Below are 21,987 nucleotides of genomic sequence, written 5' to 3' on the forward strand. Positions count from 1 at the left end.
TCACCTATTAAGTTATGCTCTTTGTGACCATTAGTTGAAAAACTATTTTTCTATCAAGTGATCTAAGAGAAACCTGCCCTTTGGTCATATTCAGCAGTGCACAGGCACATCACTCTGAATGCTATAGGAAGACTTTTCGTTTAAAGCAATGTATTAGGGTTTTAAGGATGCTGATGCTTCTCTATCATGTGTACTAGATAACTGTGTATCTGTATGTTATATTTCTACAAACACTGCTTTCTTTCTAATGTCGCCTATAGCTGTAATACTCTGAATTAAGATGCTTTTCATGAAAGTGGAAGTCCAAATAACTACTTACCCTATTTCCGATGTCAGGTTTGGGATGCTGTCAATCATTCCATGTGAATGTTACTGAGAGTCACTCCGCCTATCTCATCGCAGACTGAGATAACGAGCAGAAAGTCCTACCGAGCATAAAACATTTAAGAAAGGCCCACCTCAAAACATCAACAGGAAAACACACGGTCTCTAGTTGTAATCTCTTTATTCACTTTCGGGATTTTGCACAAACAAAAAAAAACGAATGAAATACACAAAAAAGTTGTACAGAACTGATTCTGTTGCATACCGTACACACAATAAGTGTCCGAGTGAATAACCAGCCATTAAAAACCAACCTAGAATCCCCTTTTGTTCATAGCAAAAAGATCCTATACTAGAGAAAAAAAAATTCACAACTTCTATTCAAAAATGACAGTATATACAGTGATTCATCATACCTCCCTATCATTGAAGGCAGTTAACACAGAGAACTTGTTCCTAGAGTGAAGGAAGTGCTTGAGTCATTCAGTGAGTTAAAACAAAACAGTCTCTCTGTCAGAAAGACRGAAACGTATCATTTAGTGGCATCATAAGTGTCGAATACTCCTAGATGGTTTCCCGGACCCAGATTAAGTCCTCAACTAAAAAAACCTTGCTTCATGAACAACCTCCATTCAAAGTGCTTTTTAGTCTAGGGCTAGGCTTAAGGTTTCTACAAGCTTCCCTCTGTCGATCGACATGCATGCATGTGCAAGGAATGAGTCTGTTTTTAAAAATGGGGCAGCGCRCACTTTTGTCCACATCGTCGTTGCGTTCCACCCAGAGAAGAAGTCCGCCTTGTTTAATGTACATCCACTAGGGCGGCAGGAATTCCTCCCTCCATGTTCAACAATAGGTACAGAAACTCAGTACTAGTGGGAAGGCTATAGAAAAGGTAGCCGAAAGTATTGGCTGGAAGAATGCTTAACGGTCTAAACATTGATAAGGTCATAAGAGAGGAGAGACAGATTCCATTCAGAAAGACAGACACAGAGTATAAAACCAACTGGGGATTTGCCCAAACTGATATGATTTAAACCCTTTACTACAGTTATTACRTAGGTATAAGGGCAACTTAGGGTAAACAGTTACCAGCCTTACAACTATCAAAGGCCTAAAGGTCAGCCAATCATATCTGACAGGTAAAAACAACTGACAGCAGAAAGGGAAAGTTCCCTGGACACCAATGGAGATTCTCCATTTATTTCGTTTTTTAGTCCGGAATTAGGCTTCATCTGTATCCGGGAAACCACCCCTAAATGTATGTCCACTGCTTTGACCGATATGTATGAATGTGCCCTCATGTTTAAAAAAAACATGTCAAAAAGTGTCCATCCAGCATCATTATGTTAATGAATCATTACTGTGACTAATAGTGTAATAAATGTGACATTTCCGTGGAGGGGTTGGGCATTGTCTCATATCCTGCTGCCAATATCTTTGAGCATGATAACCTGCATGAAACATGTTCTCTAATCGTTTGGCACACACACACACACTAGTTCAACTCTTATCAGGCTACAATACATAATAAAAAAAACAACTGATTTGTAAATATCAAAATCTGCATGGGGACGATTCTAATTTCAAAGTAATGCGGTTCCCTAATGTCTTTTGAGCTGTAGTAAATTCAACTCRGTAATTATTATACATAAATAGTGAGGTTGCAGGACAAGACTAGTTAACATTACAACATAAATCAAAATAAGAAGTTATAATACATGCATGAACTGTTGAACAAACTATTGAAGATGAAACTGGAAATAGATGTAGGATAATGTCCTGTTGTTGCGAGCCCCTATCAAAGAGGTTTGTCTCCGTGGTTACAGAAAAAATAATAAACATGGCTAAACGCTCCAGGCTCTCAGGCACCCGAATAGAAACGAGTTATTATGAATGTAAGCGTTTTCCAGAGTATTCTGTTGATTTGTCACGAAGATATATGATACCATATAAGGAAGCTCATGTGACTTGAAAGTATTACCCAACATTGTCATGATTGGTATGAAATTTCAACTGCAGATGTGTAAAAAAATAATAGTCAAGTATAGATGTCAATAAATTCTTAGCTTTTTCAGAAACACACACAACAACACACTATACACAACTATATATACAGGCATACAATGTGCATCCATTATTACGTGGGGCAATTGGAGGCTGGTCGTCCATGGCCCGCTATTTCTTTGAAAGTCCATACCTCCCGATAGTAGTGACATCAGGAGCAGACATTTTGATCATTGTATCGTTGTAGATGGTGTAAAATGTTTCATGATAAGGAGTTTTGAAAAGGAGGATAAGTCCGTCAGTCAGGCAGTCCATCCGCAGCCCTAATGCAGTGCAGTGCAATGCATTCTGGGGGCTTCAGGATGATGTCCCTCAGTTCTGGTGATGCTTCAGGTGGCCGTAGCGTGTGTGCGTGCGTGTGTGTGTGTGTGTGTTTAGTTTTGGTGGCGCTTCATGTGTAGGGCCAGGTGATCTGAACGGGAGAAACAACGACTGCAGGCCACACACTTGAAGGGCTTGGCTCCCGTGTGTTTACGGTAATGTCGCGTCAGCTCGTCAGAGCGGGCGAAACGCCAGTCACAGCCCTCCCAGCTGCAACGGTATGGTTTCTCTCCTGAAACAGAGAGAGAGAGAGAGAGAGAGAGAGAGAGAGAAGACATAAATACACTGTCTGTCCTATGAATATGGGTATGTCAAAACTGGTGAAGCCTGTGCGGCTGTTAAGACAGGGATGTGTGACACTTTCTAATGTGACACAGAGAGAGAGCAGAATATCCTGTACAGTTGTTTTGAGAAAGAGATGAGTTAGACTATTCTTCATTTCACTATTTTCATTTATATTTCACAACTGTGTTGGCAGTGATGTCTTCAACAGGGTGTGGTAAACATACTGCCAAACACACTGTTCACACACACACCAGTGGGCATGTTAAAGCAGGTACATCCCCTACCAACATCTGGCTATTCACTCAGAGAGTATTATATGGGTTCAGCATAAACTCATGTTGAATGGATACTAAATGTAAGCTTTGATAAGATTTTGATGTTGACACACAGGGAAAAATTTTCCCGGGGGGGACAGAAAGAGAAAGAGCCTGAAAGGACACAAAACTGTAGCCCTAGAGTTATGAATATCTTCCTAAATAAAACTCCAAAGCAATAAATGGATGGATAGATCGATAAAGCACGATCAACTTAATAAAAACACATTTTCTATTGACTACTTTAAGGGCCTTTTAAGTGACAAATGAAGTAACAATTTCATCCCCCTTGTGACGGGGAATAGAAGCTTGTTTTGCGCAACAAGGGAGGGGCAATTGAATGCAAGCTTTACACCCCAAAAAATTAAGGTAAAATGTAAATTGTTTAAACAATTTCTAGCCTGTCTATCTATGGGTAACAGGGTTGATGTTTTAAGCTCGACCCGTTCAGTTTTCCACAACAAAACACCAGAAAATGACCCAAAAGGGAAAGAGCCAGCTCAGCTGCTTTTACACTGTGATTTTACTATCTTAGATGTTCAATGTTTCTTTTGAAGCAAATATTTGAAAAGGTRTAGTTTCACCATATTAAAACAGTTCAGTTCACTTAACAGGGTGGACCTTAAAACAAGGGACAGACATTACATGTGATTAGATGGAATCACTATGAAATAAATAATCATCTTCAGAAATGACTTTGTTAAAAGCAACAAAATAACTAGGGCTTTACAAGGATGRTGGACACTTTTAAAAYGCAATATCGGTGCACAATTTCTACTTAAAATGTCAAATMATTTCTGTGGAACGATCCAAAAGCCAATAAGATTGAATGGTTTTGCCGTATCGTGTCAATAATCGACCGTTCTTACTTTTGAAAAAGTATGCTCACACCCTTATTTACTTGAATTCGTTCCTGAGTGTGTATGTTGAACACCATTCGGTCACCCTGTTAAACTGTGTATTTTTAATTGAYTTTTAATTGAACCTTTATTTAACTAGGCAAGTCAGTTTAAGAACAAATTGTTATTTACAATGACGGCCTACCCCGGCCAAACCCTAACCTAGACGACGCTGGGCCAATTGTGCGCCGCCCTCTGGTTTCACATGTGAGGAGAATAACACTATTTCACCCCCAAACGTTAATTTGCAATTCCACATGTGAGATTTATATTTTCAAATGTACATTTATTTCACATATGAACTTGYAATTCCACATGTGAAAGTGAGAYTTTCCCGTGTGGAGTTTTCTTAAATGTGAAACTCCAAATGTAATTTTCACATGTTAATGCTTTTCAAATGTGAACTTGCAATTTCACATGTGAGGTGAAAACATGCGCTTCTCCTGTGAGGTGAAAACATGCTCTTCTCCTGTGAGGTGAAAACATGCTCTTCTCCTATGAGGTGAAAACATGCTCTTCTCCTCACATGCGAACAGGTGGTTTTAACATAATTACTGTTGAAAATATAGTTTCAACTTAAGTTCAACTTGCAAAAACAGCCATTTCAACTACACATTTCACATGTTTTTTGTTGTCGTAAGGGAGGACGCCATGAGTACTGATTAGATAGAGAGTATTACTCATTAAAAACAGCTAATTGACAATCACTACTGAAGCAGGGGCCCAGAGGGTCATGGGGGCATTGGGTGAGAGGGGTCAGGGGTGGAGGGTAAKGTATGTGTGCGTTTTGGGGAGTTCAGGCTGTTATTAGTATCTTTCAGYGGTGCAGGCAGGTGTATTTGAGTTCAGTCTAGCTCTGCTCTCAACTCTGGGTCGAAAGCATCACCTCTCCCTCCTTGCCATTATTATGGCATTGGTAAASAATATAATGAGATAGCCCTGCACATACAGGCCCACAGATCAAACATGTTGCCTGCTTCCCAAATCGCACACTATTCCCTATTTAGTGAGGTACTTTTAAAAAAGGGCCCATAGGGCTTTGGTCAAAAGTAGTGCACTATATAGGGAATAGGGTGCCATTAGGGATCAAATCAGACAACGTCTGCATCTCAAAACAAGCTAACAGAGGGTCAGGTGCAATTGGTTGTTCTCCAAAACACAGGTTAGGGCTGTGATACTGTGAATGTCGCTGAGGCYTAGATAAGGGAGCTGTTTAACTGACAGCATCACAATAATACACTTCAGCTATTTGGTCAGGTGGCAGTTGTGCAACGGTTGAGTTTATCAGCCTAACATTGCCACATATTGCACGTACGTAGAACACATACGCGCGCGCACACACACGCGCACACTTTTCTCTCCCGAAGAGCCATTGTCTGTTTTATGATGGTGCCTACACGGTTTTACTGAAAGACAGCAAACAGTCCCAGCTCTCTGTGAAGCCCATAAAMCATCCACAGGACATCCTTTGTGAGCCTCGCAGCTTTATAAACTGTTTCTGTTTGTTAAGAGGGCAGGGGGCCTCATCAGCAAGATACAGTGCATTTGGAAAGTATTCAGGCCCCTTGACTTTTTCCACATTTTGTTACGTTACAGCCTTATTCTAAAATTGATTCAATTGTTTTTTTCCCTCATCAATCTACACACAATACCCCATAATGATGAAGCAAAAACAGGTTTAATTCAAATGTATATATATAAAAAAAAAAAAAATGAAATATTCCATTTACATAAGTATTCAGACCCTTTACTCAGTACTTTGTTGAAGCACCTTTGGCAGCGATTACAGCCTCGAGTCTTCTTGACGCTATAAGCTTGGCACACCTGTATTTGGGGAGTTTCTCCCATTCTTCTCTGTAGATCCTCTCAAGCTCTGTCAGGTTGGATGGAGAGCGTCTCTGCACAGCTATTTTCAGGTCTCTCCAGAGATGTTCGATTGGCCACCGGCCCAAGCTCCCAACTGCCAGGCCACCAACCCTCCAAGACCTCTCCCCACAAAAATCTTTAAAAAAAGCCTCATCTCCCTTCATTCCCCACCCCTAACGCACCAATAACCAACAAAATGATCAAAAGAGAAAAACTAAGGAAAACAAACACGAGAAAAAAAAAACATCAAAAACAAAAGACATCAAGGAGAGCAAAAATCAAAACAGTAAGGACAACTGTATACGTTTGACTGCATGTGTGGCACTATTTACATGTGTGTGTGTGTCCGTGTGTGTTTGAATAGGAGCGTATGTGTACGCATGTGTACACGTGTACAAACACCTGCGCGGCATCAGCCTCAGGCAAACAGGCACCGGATGTAACAGCGTTGCCCCTCAGTGTCATTCCAACTTACTTTTTGTTTTGTTTATTTTGACTTTATATTTTACTTATATCTTTGACCGTCTGGCCACTCTACCACAAAGGCCTGATTGGTGGAGTACTGCAGAGATGGTTGTCCTTCTGAAAGGTTCTTCCATCTCCACAGAGGAACCCTGGAGCTCTGTCAGAGTGACCATCGGGTTCTTGGTCACCTCCCTGACCAAGGCCCTTCTCCCCCGATTGGAAGAGTCTTGGTGGTTCCAAACTTCTTCCACTGAAGAATGATGGAGGCCAGTGTGCTCTTGGAGACCTTCGATGCTGCAGACATTTTTTGTACCCTTCCCCAGATCTGTGCCTCGACACAATCCTGTCTCTGAGCTCTGCGGACAATTCCTTCGACCTCACGGCTTGGTTTTTGCTCTGGCATGCACTGTCAACTGTGGGACCTTATATAGACAGGTGTGTGCCTTTCCAAATCATGTCCAATCAATTTKTWTWTATTTTTTTGCAAAAATGTMATTATGGGGTATTGTGTGTAGATTGATGAGGAACATGTTTTATTTCCTCCATTTTAGAATAAGGCTGTAACGTAACACAATGTAGAGAAAGGAAAGGGGTCTGAATACTTTCCCAATGCGCTGTAGTACTGTAGGCTACTCGGCTCCGACACACCAATACMATTTGCTTGCCAAGAGCACTTACACCTCTGAACATGATTTGCAAACTGAGAGCGCACTGATTTTGCATGTAAAATCGGKTGAAAAATGGGTCTTTCCACTTGATTTCAATCACTTTTTGACCTCACCCCTATTGATTTGAACAKAACTTTTTATACATATTTGCTCGTACTAAAAGTGGTCAGAAAGTAMCTTTTTGGACTTGAATGCCAAAWCGTTTAGGAGTTAGAGGTCCTCAAAGTTGACCCATTTTGTATACCCATGTCTTCATGACTGGAAAAGATAAACGGTTGAGTTTGATACCATTTAAAAGCTCACAAACAGGGGTGTCAAACTATTTTATAATTTCTTTAAAAAAATGCCTGAGTCGGGTTCGAATCAAGCCCACTGCCCTTTTGACTCACGGAGGTAGGTCTACTTTTGATGCATCCATTCCACGTGGTTCCAGGGTTAAAACAGAAACAACTCAAAAGGTCAACAGTTTTATTCCCGAGTGCTTAAGGTTCGGGCTATGGTTTGGGGAAGGCCTACAAACAAAACGATAAAAAACGACGTKCCTGAGTATCGTCTGTATTCATAGCGTTCTTAGTGCTTGCTAGAGCATCGGGAACTTCCTTAGCTCAGTGGTCTAAGCAGSGCGCTCCGCCTCTCATCCCCACGARTGCTGGGAGATCTAGTAACCAGCCTGAGCCTAAATTAGGCCCACGAGTTAATTACATTTATTTCAATGTTTTCAAGACGTAAAAAGAATAGTCTAATAATTTACACATCAAAGAAAAGGGTCAGCTCAACAAAATAGTTTTTGTACAGGCTCAAATGCATAAACATCTTGACAGCTTTACAAAATCAAATATTAACACAACACAATACAGGCTTACAATCCACACCAAAGACCAGAACTATATCGACAAATCTCCCATAGCCTAACTATAAAACGTCAGTCAGCATCCACACTGGAGGAAAGTTTATCATACTACAGTACTACACCTGTCAATCAACTGATGGCCCGAATCTGCTCATCAACTCAGCCACGGAAACACATTATTATGGGTTTTCACACCTTTCATTGTGTGACAATGGACAGGCTAACGGGAGACCTACAGAATGTTCCCTATTGGAATAGAATCCGATAACAAGGGGCCTATTGCAACCATCGATGGCACTAGATTATCATCAGTTGATCTCTCCTGAAACAGACAACGTGTGCATCTCAAATGGGATGCAATCTGAGGCTGGTATCTCTAATGAACTTATYCTCTGCAGCAGAGTTAACTCTGGGTCTTCTTTTCCTGTGGCGGTCCTCATGAGAGCCAGTTTCATCATAGCGCTTGATGGTTTTTGCGACTGCACTTGAAGAAACTTTATTTCACTATTCCTGATTGGCTGACCTTCATGTCTTAAAGTAATGATGGACTGTCGTTTTCTCTTTGCTTATTTGAGCTGTTCTCTYCATAATATGGACTTGGTTTTTTACCAAACAGGGCTATTTTCTGTATACCACCCCTACCTTGTCACAACACAACTGATTGGCTCAAACGCTTTAAGAAGGAAAGAAAGTCCACAAATTAACTTTAAACCAGGCACACCTGTTAATTGAAATGCATACTAGGTGACGACCTCACGAAGCTGGTTGAGAGAATTCCAAGAGTGTGCAAAGGGTGGCTACTTTGAAGAATCTCAAATATAAAATATATTTTGATTTGTTTAACWSATTTTTGGTTACTACATGATTCCATATGTGTTCTTTTATAGTTTTGATGTGTTCACTATTATTCTACAATGTTGAAAATAGTACAAATAAAGAAAAACCCTGGAATGAGTAGGTGTGTCCAAACTTTTGACTGGTACTGTATATGATGGTGTGCATAGACATTATTGGCCGTATATGAATAGAAAAGGTGTGTACAGCAGTAGTTATATAGGATAGGCCTTGACTAGAATACAGTAGATACTTATGAAGTGGGTAAATGCAGCAGGAAATATCTCAGACAAAAGAGACATCTGTACATGGTGAACAGCCAGGTATGCCTCAGTCACACACACACACACACACACACACACACACACACAATAGGCCATATTTGAAAAGAAAATATTTACAAAAGAAGAGGCCATATGGTTAAGTATCTAGTATCTAGACTTAGTAGTTCCCAAGACATGTGAGCGACATGGAGCCGTATGTATCAGGAGACTCAGAGAGGGAGTGCTGATTTAGGATAGACCTGCCATACAGCCCCAGGTCTATCATTGACTGGTTGGATGACAGAGTGAAATCAGATTGTAGGCTACTCAGAGCTTGGATACGTTCCATCATGGCATCCAACAGATTATTTCCCCCAGATTCTACTRTATCTTCATTCTGTTCTGTCGCTCATCCTCTGAATGAATAATCCCTAAAATTGTCAGCCAGAGGTGTCCATTTACAGAAGTGACTACATCGAAACTGCTTCTCTCTTTTCCTTATCCCAGCTCCCCTCCCCTCTTTTCTCCCTCCTCCCTGCTCCTCCCCTCTTTTCTCTGAATAGGGAGTGAAAAGCAGGAGGAACAGGTTTTGGCCCAGTCCACCACAACTGTGTTTTCTCCCTCCCTCCATTCCTCTCTGTTTCTCTGTGCTGGGGGAAACCTGGTATGGCTTGTATGGGCATGCATTAGTACAATAAGAAAACATCTGTTAAGAAAGTTTAGAACACACTCTCTCTCTCTCTCTCTCTCTTTCTCCCATCTGTCTCTCTTCTTTCCTCCGTCCATAGTGCCTCCATGTTTTTGCTTTGGTCTCAAGCCTTTAACATAACCAATATAGTCTCATTATGGCCTCCTTATTCAGTACTGTACACGTGCGTGTGTCTGTGTCTGTGTCTGTCTTTCTATTGGTGTAAGTGTACAGAGGAAGTTACTCTTTCTTACCTGTGTGTGTCCTTTGGTGTGCTTTCAAGTGAGAGCTCTTTGTGTAAACCTTGGTGCAGCCTACAAGGGAAAATAGATGTATCACTGCACTGACAATGGAGCAGTATTCAACATTGACCTCTACGGTATTTAATTTCACCATGTCTCGGTAAGCAAACTAACAGAATCATGAAACTCATCTCCTGTATCTGTGACCATACACGGTTTAGTCTTTAGCACATTAGCTAAAGACTAAGGGCACTTTGGGAGCATTTATTCATTCATTCATTCATCCAGTATCCCCCTTTCCCTTTCCTTTCCAACCATCCAGTATCAGGGGGCTCACCTGGGAAGTCACAGAAGTGGATCCGTCTCTTCTCCAGCTCTGGGTTGTTCCGTCGGTTGTACCTGGGTCCCGTCAGCACCCCCTGTCCGTGGGCCATGAGCATGGAGTGGTGGGACATCTGGGTGACCTTCAATCCCAGCCTCGTGGAGGCCTGGTAGGGGGGAGGAGGGGTGAGCAGCTCTGCCTGGTTCTCAGGACTACCCGGCTGGGAGTTGGGGGGTGAGGGAGGTAGGCTGTGGGGCTGGGACTGGGGCGATGCGGTGGTGTGGTGGTGGTAGAAATGCTCCGGCATCGCAAACGACGAGTCACCACCGCCGTGACCCACCGTCATCAAGGAGACGCTGTTCAGGTTTATCATGGTTCTACCGTTGCTGGCTCCGCCGGTCCCTGGTTGGCTGCTGTGGGAGAGGGTCATTGTGAGGTCAGCTCCACTGACAGGAACAGGCATCTGGTAGACCTGTGGTTTCTGGGGGCCAATGTACAGCTCTGTGTGTGTGTCTGAAACTGGGTGGCCACCGGCGGCCATGTCCGGTTTGATAAACATGGTGTTGACGGTCTGGGGCATGCTGAAGACAGACGTGAAGTCAGGCAAGGTCTGGATGGTCTGTATGGAGCAGGGCACTGGCACATCCACACCCGGCTCTGTCTTGATGTGTTGGAGGAGGTGATTTTGGTGGGCCTGGTGCTGCTGCTGGTTAGGCTTGTTGGGCCGGTACAGGCCAGTGCGGAGGTGGGTGGTGTTGGGGAGGATGAGGTTGATGTTGACGCTGTACGGGGCCGTGTTGGGCTTCTCCTCTGAGAAGTACTCGTCCACCAACGAGGCGCTCTCCCTGCGGTTCTTCTTGTCTGTGGGGGCCATGGAGGGAGGGATGAGGAGGCTGCCTGGGGGCTGGGAGAGGTATTTCTCCATTTCCAACCGGATCTAGAGAGAGAGAGAGAAGGAAGAGAGAGTGAGCCGTGTTTCAATACAGAGCCAACGTTGAAAAGGTAGGCACTCGCGCATCTAGGATGAGTCTCTTGTTGGGGTACGAATGCACTTTTTCATTCAATTTCTTTAAAAACCCTCTCAGCTAAACCTGCAGTTGCTTTTTATTGATTCTGTCACTGTGTGGGATTGTGTTGGTATAAAAGGTGGAAGTGACATGGCACAGGTACATAAGCTAGAGGTATCTGTCTCTAACGTTTCTCAGTCTATCTGGGTGTGTGTCAGTTAAGGAGAGACGCCAGGAGAACAGGTGGTACCAGGACTCGCTTCCTCCCAGCATCCAACCTCTCTCCCTTCATTCCTCCCCCTTTCATTCCTCACATTCCAACCTACCAATGGGGCTCACCACCACGGAAGAATCAGAGGAAGGGAGGGAACGATGGAGTGAAAGATGTATGGAAAGACTGCCTTAAATGTGTGCTGCTACAAGGTAACTTAAAAGGGAAAACATTTAAAAGTAGACACAATGCATAGTGTTTGTCCTTTAACGCAGAAAAGCCACCAGAAACAATTACACTGTAACTACTAGAGAGTGACTTTTGAGGCCCGGTCCTGTCTGTTTTTTAAAATGTTTTTCTCTTTCATTTATCATCTCTCTCTTCTCCCCCCCCCCTCCTAAATCTGAAATTGTCTAGCCATGGCTTACTTAGCCTTCTGCCAGCCCTACAGGACATGTCTGTGCAGGGTGCAGTGCTAGCTAGCTAAGTAAACAAACAGCCAAAACAAAAGGTGAGGGCATGAGAAAGAAGGAGCGAACACAAACACTACACTGCCTCCACTGGCAGTTAAAAATAGAACAGAGAGAACGAATTTGATTCTACCAGAGATGTCATGGGACAGCTAGATCATTTCAGATTACAGAGGGAGAGGAAAGAGATGATACATGAAAGAGAAAAACTGAAAGTTCTCCAAACTAAACCATCAGCCCATTGTAACTATAGATGATTGACTAGCTTTTCATTTAGATACTATGTTTTACCTAAGGGCTTGTTAAAATGAATCCCAAGAAGCAAAACGAGGACTTATTAAGCTAGTACTATTTTACTGGGAAAGTTACAAATGAATGCCAGCTAGATAAAGAACCGTAGCCTAAATCAAATGTGCTGCAACTCAAACACACCCCTGTCGGTTCTATGAGTTACTGAGGCCAAACACTGGAGCACAAAGAGCCAATCCAAGGCAAAGCCCAGCCAATTGGTTGTGTACAAATGATTCAATGAGCTGTTGATATATTGAGGCTCTATCCAGCTGTACATAATGGCTAACCCAACAGCAGGTACAATGAAGGGGAGAGGACATTTCATCAGGCCTATTATACCTCCACAGCTATTTGAAGTGCCAGCTATGTCAACACTGGCTGCATTATATATTTCATAATCTCTTCCCTAGCAACCCAAGTGTTGATGTGTTTTTATACACACACTCTTGAAGGCCTATCGCTTTATGGGCACTTCAACCTGTGTGTGAGTGTGTGTGCGTGTRTGCCTCCAGAATATAATGGGCCATTTATCACTAGTGAACCCCACCGTCTCTCTCAAGCACCTCTGCCCCACAGCCCCTTCTGACATCAGTGCAATCTGACCAGGGAGAGAAACTGAAACGTAAAACCAAGTATTTAACTGGAAAATGGCTTCTTTTTATTTGTATTGAGAGCTTCTTTTCAGGACAGGGCACAAACGGGTCTTGTGTTATTCGGGTGCCTGGCAGGCAGGCTAACCCAGCGCCCTTGGCAGTGTCCCCCCTCTGGCCTGAGCACAGGGGGTTGGTGGCGCCTTCATTGGGGAGGACGGGCTCGTGGTAATGACTGGAGCGGAATCAGTGGAATGATATTAAATACATCAAACACATGGTTTCCAGGTGTTTGATGCCACTCCATTTGCTCTGTTCCTGACATTATTATGAGCCGTCCACCCCTCAGCAGCCTCCACTTGGCCTGAGTGCCCTGGATCCTGTTCATTAGGCAACAAATGGAAGAAAACATACTGACATTGGGAGGGACTTACAATAAGAAGCGTTGATTTTCTGTTGCAAAATGTTGTCAAACTTTATCTGCTGTGTGTTCAAATGAACACAACCCTGGTTCCTCACCTTCTACCCTTACACCCCCCCCCCTCCCCCTCTCGCCAACTCTTCTGTCCATCCCCTTTGTATCAGAAGAAGAATGGAGTACCGCTAAACCCTGGCCCAAGACTGAGTCTGTTAATGATTGTAGACCAGACAACTGCTACATGCCAAAGCCCAGATAACAGAGAATAGGAGGGAAGAGAAGAAAAGAGTCAAATTCTTATCAGCTCTTTTCTGGGTTATGGGGTAGAGTCAGGGTCTACGTCCCAAATGGCACCCTATTCCCTACATAGTACAGGGCCCATAGGGCTGGTCAAAAGTAGTGCACGATGTAGGGTATACAGGGTGCCATTTGGGATGCACACAGGGGGAGGTTTTTCACACTTAAGGTCCATGACCATGATTGTGATTTTGAGTTCAGATATTTAGCTTAGATATTAAACTAAAGTCAAAATACCAGCCAAGTCAATACTGTGCAATGAAAGATGACTAATGTCACATTTCATACCATGTCACCAAGTTTAACTATGAGTAACTATAGCAACTATGCCGTCCAACAATACGATAATGCAATAGAAATGCCTTTCAGACCATTGTTAGCCATGCAAATCTATCTGCAACTAATATCTACATCAGCATCCAACAACACCACTCAAGAGTTCCTTGTGGCCAATAGACTATCGTCCTCCCCACCTGCTCAGGGGTCAGGGGTCAGGATATCCCACAGACAAATGGTTCTGTCTCCTCACTAATGATCCTTTCTTAAAGGGAAATACCTGAAATGTGTCTTCCGCATTTAACCCAACCCCTCTGAACCAGAGAGGTGCAGAGGGCTGCCTTAATCAACATCCACCGTGCCTGGGGAACAGTGGGTTAGGAAACTGTGTGTATGTTTCCTGGGATCATCTCCATAAACGATGACTGATAGCCATGGTGGGGGGGGGGGGGTGAGAGAGAGAGAGGGAGAACCTTTGATACCGAAATGATGTTTTATGGCTACTGGCATGATGATAAGACGGGTTGTTTTGGCTTTTATAGGACCGTCACTTTGAGGACAATCAGTCATCTTGGTTTGTGAAAAACAATGTAGTGTCATATGAGTATTGTTGAGGTTTCCCAAACTCGGTCCTGGCGCATGTTTTGTGTTTTCCCTAGGGCACAAAAACAAAATGTGTACCCAGAGGGCACCCCAGGATCGAGTTTGGGAAACCCAGACTTAAACTGCTGCCCAGTAGTGTAAAGTACTTAAGGAAAAATACTTTAAAGTACTACTTATGTCGTTTTATGGGGTATCTGTACTATATTTGACTATTTATATTTTTGAGCACTTTTACTTCACTACATTCCTAAAGAAAATAATGTACTTTTTACTCCATACATTTTTCCTGACACCAAAAGTACTCATTACATTTTGAATGSTTAGCAGGACAGGAAAATTGTCTAATTTAGGCACTTATCAAGAGAACATCCCTGGGCATCCCTACTGCCTCTGATCTGGCAGACTCACTAAACATAAATGCTTCATTTGGAAATTGTCGGAGTGTGCCCCTGGCTATCCCTAACAAAAATTATATATATACTGTATATATTCTGCCTGGTTTGCTTAATATAAGCAATTTGAACTGACTTATATTTTTACTTTTGATACTTAAGTATATTTTTGCAATTACATTTACTTTTGATACTTAACTACGCTTAAAACCAAATACTTTTAGACTTTTACTCAAGTAACATTTCTATTAAGGCATCTTTACTTTTACTCAAGTATAGCAATTGGGTCGTTTTTCAACCACTGCTGGTGACATACAGTCTGGTCAAAAAAAGTCAAAGCGTTGTGACTTGTTTAGACTGGCCACGGAGTCTGAGTAKTGAGACGTATGGCAAACCACTGTGACTGGTAATGAAATGTGTCGTCTGGCCACAGAGTTTGACTGGTAGTGTAGCATAGTCTGGCCATATACCGTCTGTTTATTGACAGGGCTGATGACACAAAAACCCAAACAGAGAGAGGAGAGATGAATCAATACACAAGTGAGTGCTTACACTGTCTACACTGTGAACCTTCATAAAGCCACAAAGGATCCAGTTGGTTTTAGAGAAGGATTGCCACAGCAGGCTGGAAACACACAGCATTCAAGTCAATCAGTTAACCAAACTCCATTTTACGCAAAGAGAATAACAAGGAGATAAACTCATCTAACACCAGAACACTGGGGAAGCGAAACGCTTTCAGCGAGCATTCTAACAAGTGTTCAACGTGGTCATGGTAAAGTCAATGCACTGCAGTAGATAGGTAGGTACTGTAAGCCTATCATGTCTAGTATCAAGCATCTAGTCGACTTACTACAGAGAGCGTGATCTGTGTCCCACCATGATGATAAGGCACTGGAGCGAGCGTACCATTGAATGGCTGCTCGTGGGGAAACACCCCCGGCATCACCCCTGTTGGTGCAACTCCCTGGTGCTTTGTTTACCCACAATACAACTCACCTCTCATCTCAATGAGACAGCGCAAATCTCCTGCTCAAAATAGAAATGTCCACTTCTCAAGATTCTGACTGATCGAGTCTAAAARTATGAGATAAAAACACATGCTGGATAGAATATATACAACACACAAATAAACATAAATGTATCTATGAATGAAACAGATKAATTTAAAAAGTAATACACCGTTCCCTCCAAACACTTTTGGTTTCCTTTCACTAGCTAGTGTAGTTATATGGATGTGTGCCAGAGGTGACTGTTGGAGAATGGGGCAGACCTGTAGACCCGATGCAAATGGGCTGTATTGCATTAGCAGTCAAATGGCTAGTCAAACTAAACCCCACTGACTATCTGAAAAGTGTGTCTAAATTATGTCTCTAAAGTTACCTGTTGAAGTCTGACTGTGGCCTAAAACAACCTCGGGGAATGAAGAACGATAGGTCTAAATTCTGTCTCTAAAGTTACCTGTTTAAGTCTGACTGTGGCCAAAAACAACCTCGGGGAATGAAGAACGATAGGTCTAAATTCTGTCTCTAAAGTTACCTGTTTAAGTCTGACTGTGGCAAAAAACAACCTCGGGGAATGAAGAACGATAGGTCCAAATTCTGCCTCAAAAGTTCCTTCATTCCTCTGTAATTATTGGGCAGTTACAGGTAACTGCATCAATATATCTACAAATCCCATGTAACTAAATGGCGTCCGTGCAACCGGACGCCATTTTCTATAGGTCTTTACACAATGGAACTATAGCGCTTCATTAGATCGGATCAGGTCACTGGAATACCATTTTGACTTGAGCACATTCAACCGCAGTGACGGGAGGTTCACAACAGTAGCCAACTACAGAGAAACATAGGCTCATCCATCAGCCTTTCTCCCCTGGCCTGCAGTTACTTTCCCTGGCTTGGTATTGTATCACCCACCTCCTGCCCCGAGCAGTATAGAGATAGATTAGGGATAAACGCCCTAGTTATTTTTTGGTTTCGTTCATTTGATCATTTAAAACAAGGTACACGTACTAAATGATTTAAGAATCATTGAGGATAAACACAAGAAAGTGTGCAACTTATTTCTAATGTAATCCTCTTCCGTGATAGCATTTGGCAAGTTTGGTATATGTGGCAGGACAAAGCAAATGGAGCAGCCTAACAGCCTCATAGAGCAGGGCCCTGTACAGACAGGTCTAACTGCATACCGCTGTCACGACAGGCATGGCCACACTCTTAAAAATGAAGGCGCTAGTTGGAACCAAATAAGGTTCTTGCGAGCGATGCCATAGGGGAACTGTTTTAGGGTCTCTGAAGAACCATGAATTTGATGGTTCTTTGAAGAACCATACAAATATCTCAAACCATAAATAATTCAGCCCTCCCGGACCGGATTTTAATAGCCCTGCTTTAGGGTTTTAAGCCTTATTTGAATATTTCCCAGGATGCCTYKCGAGTGAATTTTAGCGTTACCAGTACCACCCAYGACTGTGTTTKCTAGGGACAGAGGAATGGTTGCTGCATTAATTCATGTTWAGTCATGTGGCCTTCMCCAAGTGAAATTSRAGTGAATATGTTGTCATTAAAATGAAATTCCTAGGCCTCAAAAATTCCAGACAGAAATTCCTAGGCTCTCAAAATATGGTTTAAGGGCCTAGTTTWACCCTAATWCAGTGGCCTGAAACTCATAGTTTACARGTCACATCAGGCCTGCAAGTCATATTATGATGGTTTGCTAAGTGATGTGTAAATCCTATTGGAATCCAGCCAGAGTARGGATATCCAACATTTAGATATTTTTTTTAGGACTGCCAGGGTTAGGAAGACTAAGATATGAGMYTACCTTAAACATCTAAACTGAAACAACCAATTCAATTCAATTCGCTTTATTGGCATGACGTAACAATGTACATATTGCCAAAGCTTATTTTGGATATTTACAATATAAATAAAAWTGAGAATAAAAAATGTCAACGGAACAACAGTAACAACAATAACCAAGGGTCAAAATAACCATACATTCAACAATAAGCATACAGTAGAGTACATGTGCAGGTTGATTGGTCTGTCAGACACTGTCCCTCAACTTATGGCAGGCAGCAATRTAGTGCGCTGCCAACCCACAGCTCTCTGCGTCCTCCCCCAACAGGACGGGTAGCCTATCCTCATCAGAGAGGTAACGGGTACARTGAGTCCACGTAATAGTTTAGAAAAATTGATGTTATTTATATGTGAGTAGCATAAGATTAATTAATGAATAAATGTACATGCAAAAACATAGATAAAAATCAAACAATTCTAAAAAATCATCCTGCAACAGAGCATGCTAGGAAATATGATAATGATGGCTGTGGTTTTGGTTCAACTATGGTTATTAACACCAACAATGGGGTTATTTAACACCACAGAGTCTTCATTTAACCTTTTACAGTGTTATTTTAACTCTGGAATCAACACTAGAAATGTCACACTGAAAAATCAACACTAGTTCTACATAGCTACCTCAATTACCTCGTACCCCTGTACTAGTACTCCCTGTATATAGCCATGCTATTTTTACTCGTTACTGTTATTCACTGTGTATTTATTCCTCATCTCTATTTCTATTTGAATATTTATCTTTAACTCTGCATTGTTGGAAAAGGACCGGTAAGTTAGCGTTTCTCTGTTAGTCTACACCTGTTGTTTACGAAGCGTGGGACAAATAACATCCGATTTGATTGAGTTAACACTGCCCAATTTGCTGTGTGCTATGAAAGGGACACATACATTCCAGATCCCTTTAGAGTTCTGAAGAATCATCGATGACCCTTCAACAACCCCACACTTAACTCAATGGTTCTTTATCGGCCAGATTTATCCAAGGAACGTTAACAGCTGAGGAAAAAACATTTAAGAATCTCCAGTGCAGGGAAGGCAACATCATTAGACTGCCTTAAATCATCAATTCCTATATGACACCTCACACACAACCTCACACACACCCTCTTAAAATCAGCAGGAAAGACAGATCATTGCAAGGCAAATTCAATTCTCACAATAAAGAACGCACAATATGATGAGTGAGAACGTGGAGTACGTTGTCACTGCATGTGCAAATGCTGACTAATATTGGTAATAATAATATGGGCATATGTATAAGAAAAACGTGGCCAAATTAAGGGTTTAATTCATCCGTTTGGTCTTGAACCATAAGAAAATATTTGTCGCAGAGCTAAGTAAAATTATTCACTTTAAAACATGTCTCTGAGGCAAAATCGCCCTATATTTAGTTAATATGAACCCAGTGCCCTGTCCTTCAGGGAATGTGGGCATATATTAGAGAAACTAGCCTAATGACAGTGCCCTCTCTTGTTGATACAGTGGTGCCACGTTAATTACTAATAATGAATAGTAACTTAATCAACTTCATAAGTTCCATTTCAAAAAGTAAAACTATGCTTCTTGAACGTTTGATTGCAATATTGTCTGCAAGGAAATGGGCCATATTCCTATTATGTCTATCATTAGCCTAAATCCAACCATGAAGAAAGACAGTAAATGACAATCATAACTAGGTTAAACACACCAGGGGCTATATATGATAACATAAATCCACATCAATTAACTGCTGTGAATTCTAAAGTGATCTCYTCGACCAAAACAGAGCATCAACGGTAACTGGACACCCTCAGATCCCGTTCAGCGGTTGAGATTCAGCCAGATGTTGCTGGGGAAACACGACACCAGAAGGGGAACTGAACTACCTGCAGGGGGGGGGGGTCTGGGGTACACCTCACACACACACTCTTAAAATCAGCAGGAAAGACAGATCATTGCAAGGCAAATTCAATTCTCACAATAAAGAACGCACAATATGATGAGTGAGAATCTACTGGGAACGTGGAGTATGTTGTCACTGCATGTGCAAATGCTGACCAATATTAGTAATAATATTATGGGCATATGTATAAGAAAAACGTGGCCAAATTAWGGGTTTAATTAATCCGTTTGGTCTTGAACCATAAGAAAATATTTGTCGCAGAGCTAAGTAAAATGATTCACTTTAAAACCCTATTCGGTTCTAGTGCACAGAGATAAAGTGCCAGCTAAATAAATACATATATTTATAAAACAATCTTCAAACGAATGAAACGCACGAAAAATATGAATTTATAATGAACAGACCTGACAAATCTTGAACAGAAAAAAATAGGAATCAATTTGTAGGCCTATTCAACAACATTATTAGTAGGCTATGGAATCGTGCTTGCGTCGAGTAACGCGTGGGTAACAATGCTATAGGCTTTTCCATAGGCTAACCTTTTTGGAATATGGACAATGCTGTATATTGAATAGGCCTACATGTGCTCTTTCTCCCAAGAACAATAAAATACGTTATTCACTGTTATGCATGACACGAATAGGTTTATTGTGATAGGAGATAAGCGAAGGACACCTGAATGAAACGATCAATTTCTACAGTTTTCGCATTGAGGCTATTTCTTGAGTGGGAGTGTCCCACTGTTCAACTGACTACAAAATATGAACCAGGAGAAGGGCGGAATACGGTGGAGCCCCTGGCCGCACCTGGGCTACCTCCACTGGGTTAAGATGTCATTCTCACCGCGGGTTTCACTTCCTCAAACACCGACGAGTCCTCTGCGCCGTCGGCTCCAGACATCCGCACAGGTTTCAGCTGCGTGAAAACAGCCCTCTCTTCTGTGTGTGGAGGATTCATGGCCAGTCCTATACTAGTTGCCATAGTTATCTCTCCGATAAAACGTATTCAAATAGCGCTTCCTTTATAAATATAACTTATGTAAAGTACATATAGATTTGACAACTGTTGCGTGATAAGCGCGTCGTTGTCGGATCCAGGTGCGCGCAGTAATTCCAAATCCCTCACTGGCTCACAGGTCATTTTACCTGCGCTCAAGTAAGCCAAGTGAGACCTGGAAGTCATGATTGACAAAAACATTAGCCAATTCAAGCGAGGGAGTGTCCTCTACCCCAATCACCTGTGCCGTAGGTGTTTTTCACGTGGGTGATGAGGAAACTACATAATGGAGAAGGAGAGAGAAAGGGGAATGATGTTGCAAGAACAAGCATGGTTTTTAGTTCATAAACAGCATATAGCCCAGTTTTAACATAGATATTTCACACACAAGCGCACTCACACAAACGCACACACACATGTGTTTCCCTGAGGGTGTGTGTGTGTTTCAGTAGGAAGAGAAAAGCCAGTGAAACCTGAATCATAGTAAATAATGAACTGGCTGTCACAACATATTCATAGAAACCTGAAAATATGACCTTAAACATGGGCTAGAAAATGTCTGCTTCAGGACTCAGATAAATGTAACATAGTTCCTGTGAGAACAGACCGGTCTTAGAAATGGATGTTGTTTATATTGCGTCGTAATAGTGGTAGATTGGCATTCTTGTGCTTTAGAATTGGAACACTGTAATCTAGAACATGATGTAAATGCTGGCAGGGTTCTGATATAAACATGATACAAGAGGCACACATTTTTTTTTTTACTATAACCTCTATTTAACTAGGCAAGTCAGTTAAGAACAAATTCTTATTTACAATGATGGCCTACCAGGAACAGTGGGTTAACTGCCTTGTTCAGGGGCAGAACGACAGATATCTAACCTTGTCAGCTCGAGATTCAGAGATTTCAGTTACTGGCCCAACGCTCTAACCACTAGGCTACCTGCCGCCCCGAAGTCTAAGCCAAGACTTGGATTAGACTTGGAATAGAACCAGGGATACATATGGTAAGAAGTTAACGCAGGTAAGAAGTTATACAGGTAACAGAGTAACTCGGGTAAGATGTTTGGCTGTCACCAGGTAAAGGCATCATCCTACTGTACAGGTAAGTCCTCTATCTACTGCATCTCCAGACAGGTGCATGATTTAATATCAAAATAATAATAATAAAATCAAAATAATAATAAAATAATAGGTAAATAAGGGTCCACCATGTTCTGTCTGTCTGGGAAACCAATGTCTGTCCAGGTAAATTAATTATGCAAATACCAACTAGGGTACATAC

At 42.0% G+C, this 21,987-nt stretch overlaps 1 protein-coding gene across 1 annotated transcript; it reads right to left on the bottom strand.

Moving 5' to 3' along the window:
- Positions 1 to 2,349: 2,349 nt before the first annotated feature.
- On the bottom strand, positions 2,350 to 20,853 carry LOC111950602 (Krueppel-like factor 5). Its single transcript, XM_023968320.2, has 4 exons — positions 20,550 to 20,853; positions 10,421 to 11,342; positions 10,096 to 10,155; positions 2,350 to 2,941 (listed from the first exon to the last, which is right to left on the bottom strand). Exons 1-4 carry the CDS (start codon positions 20,685 to 20,687, stop codon positions 2,763 to 2,765), a joined length of 1,299 nt encoding a protein of 432 aa, XP_023824088.1. The 5' UTR covers positions 20,688 to 20,853; the 3' UTR covers positions 2,350 to 2,762.
- Positions 20,854 to 21,987: the final 1,134 nt, after the last annotated feature.

Source organism: Salvelinus sp. IW2-2015, linkage group LG23 (assembly GCF_002910315.2).
Source record: "Salvelinus sp. IW2-2015 linkage group LG23, ASM291031v2, whole genome shotgun sequence".
Taxonomy (NCBI): Eukaryota; Metazoa; Chordata; class Actinopteri; order Salmoniformes; family Salmonidae; genus Salvelinus; species Salvelinus sp. IW2-2015.

Bases quoted from the DNA above. Each gene is read 5' to 3' on its own strand.
- LOC111950602 (XM_023968320.2), bottom strand. From the start codon at position 20,687: ATGGCAACTAGTATAGGACTGGCCATGAATCCTCCACACACAGAAGAG. The intron at 11,343-20,549 runs GTGAGAATGACA...CTCTCTCTCTAG, and splicing joins TTGAGGAAGTGAAACCCGCG to ATCCGGTTGGAAATGGAGAA. The intron at 10,156-10,420 runs GTGAGCCCCCTG...TTTCCCTTGTAG, and splicing joins CCACTTCTGTGACTTCCCAG to GCTGCACCAAGGTTTACACA.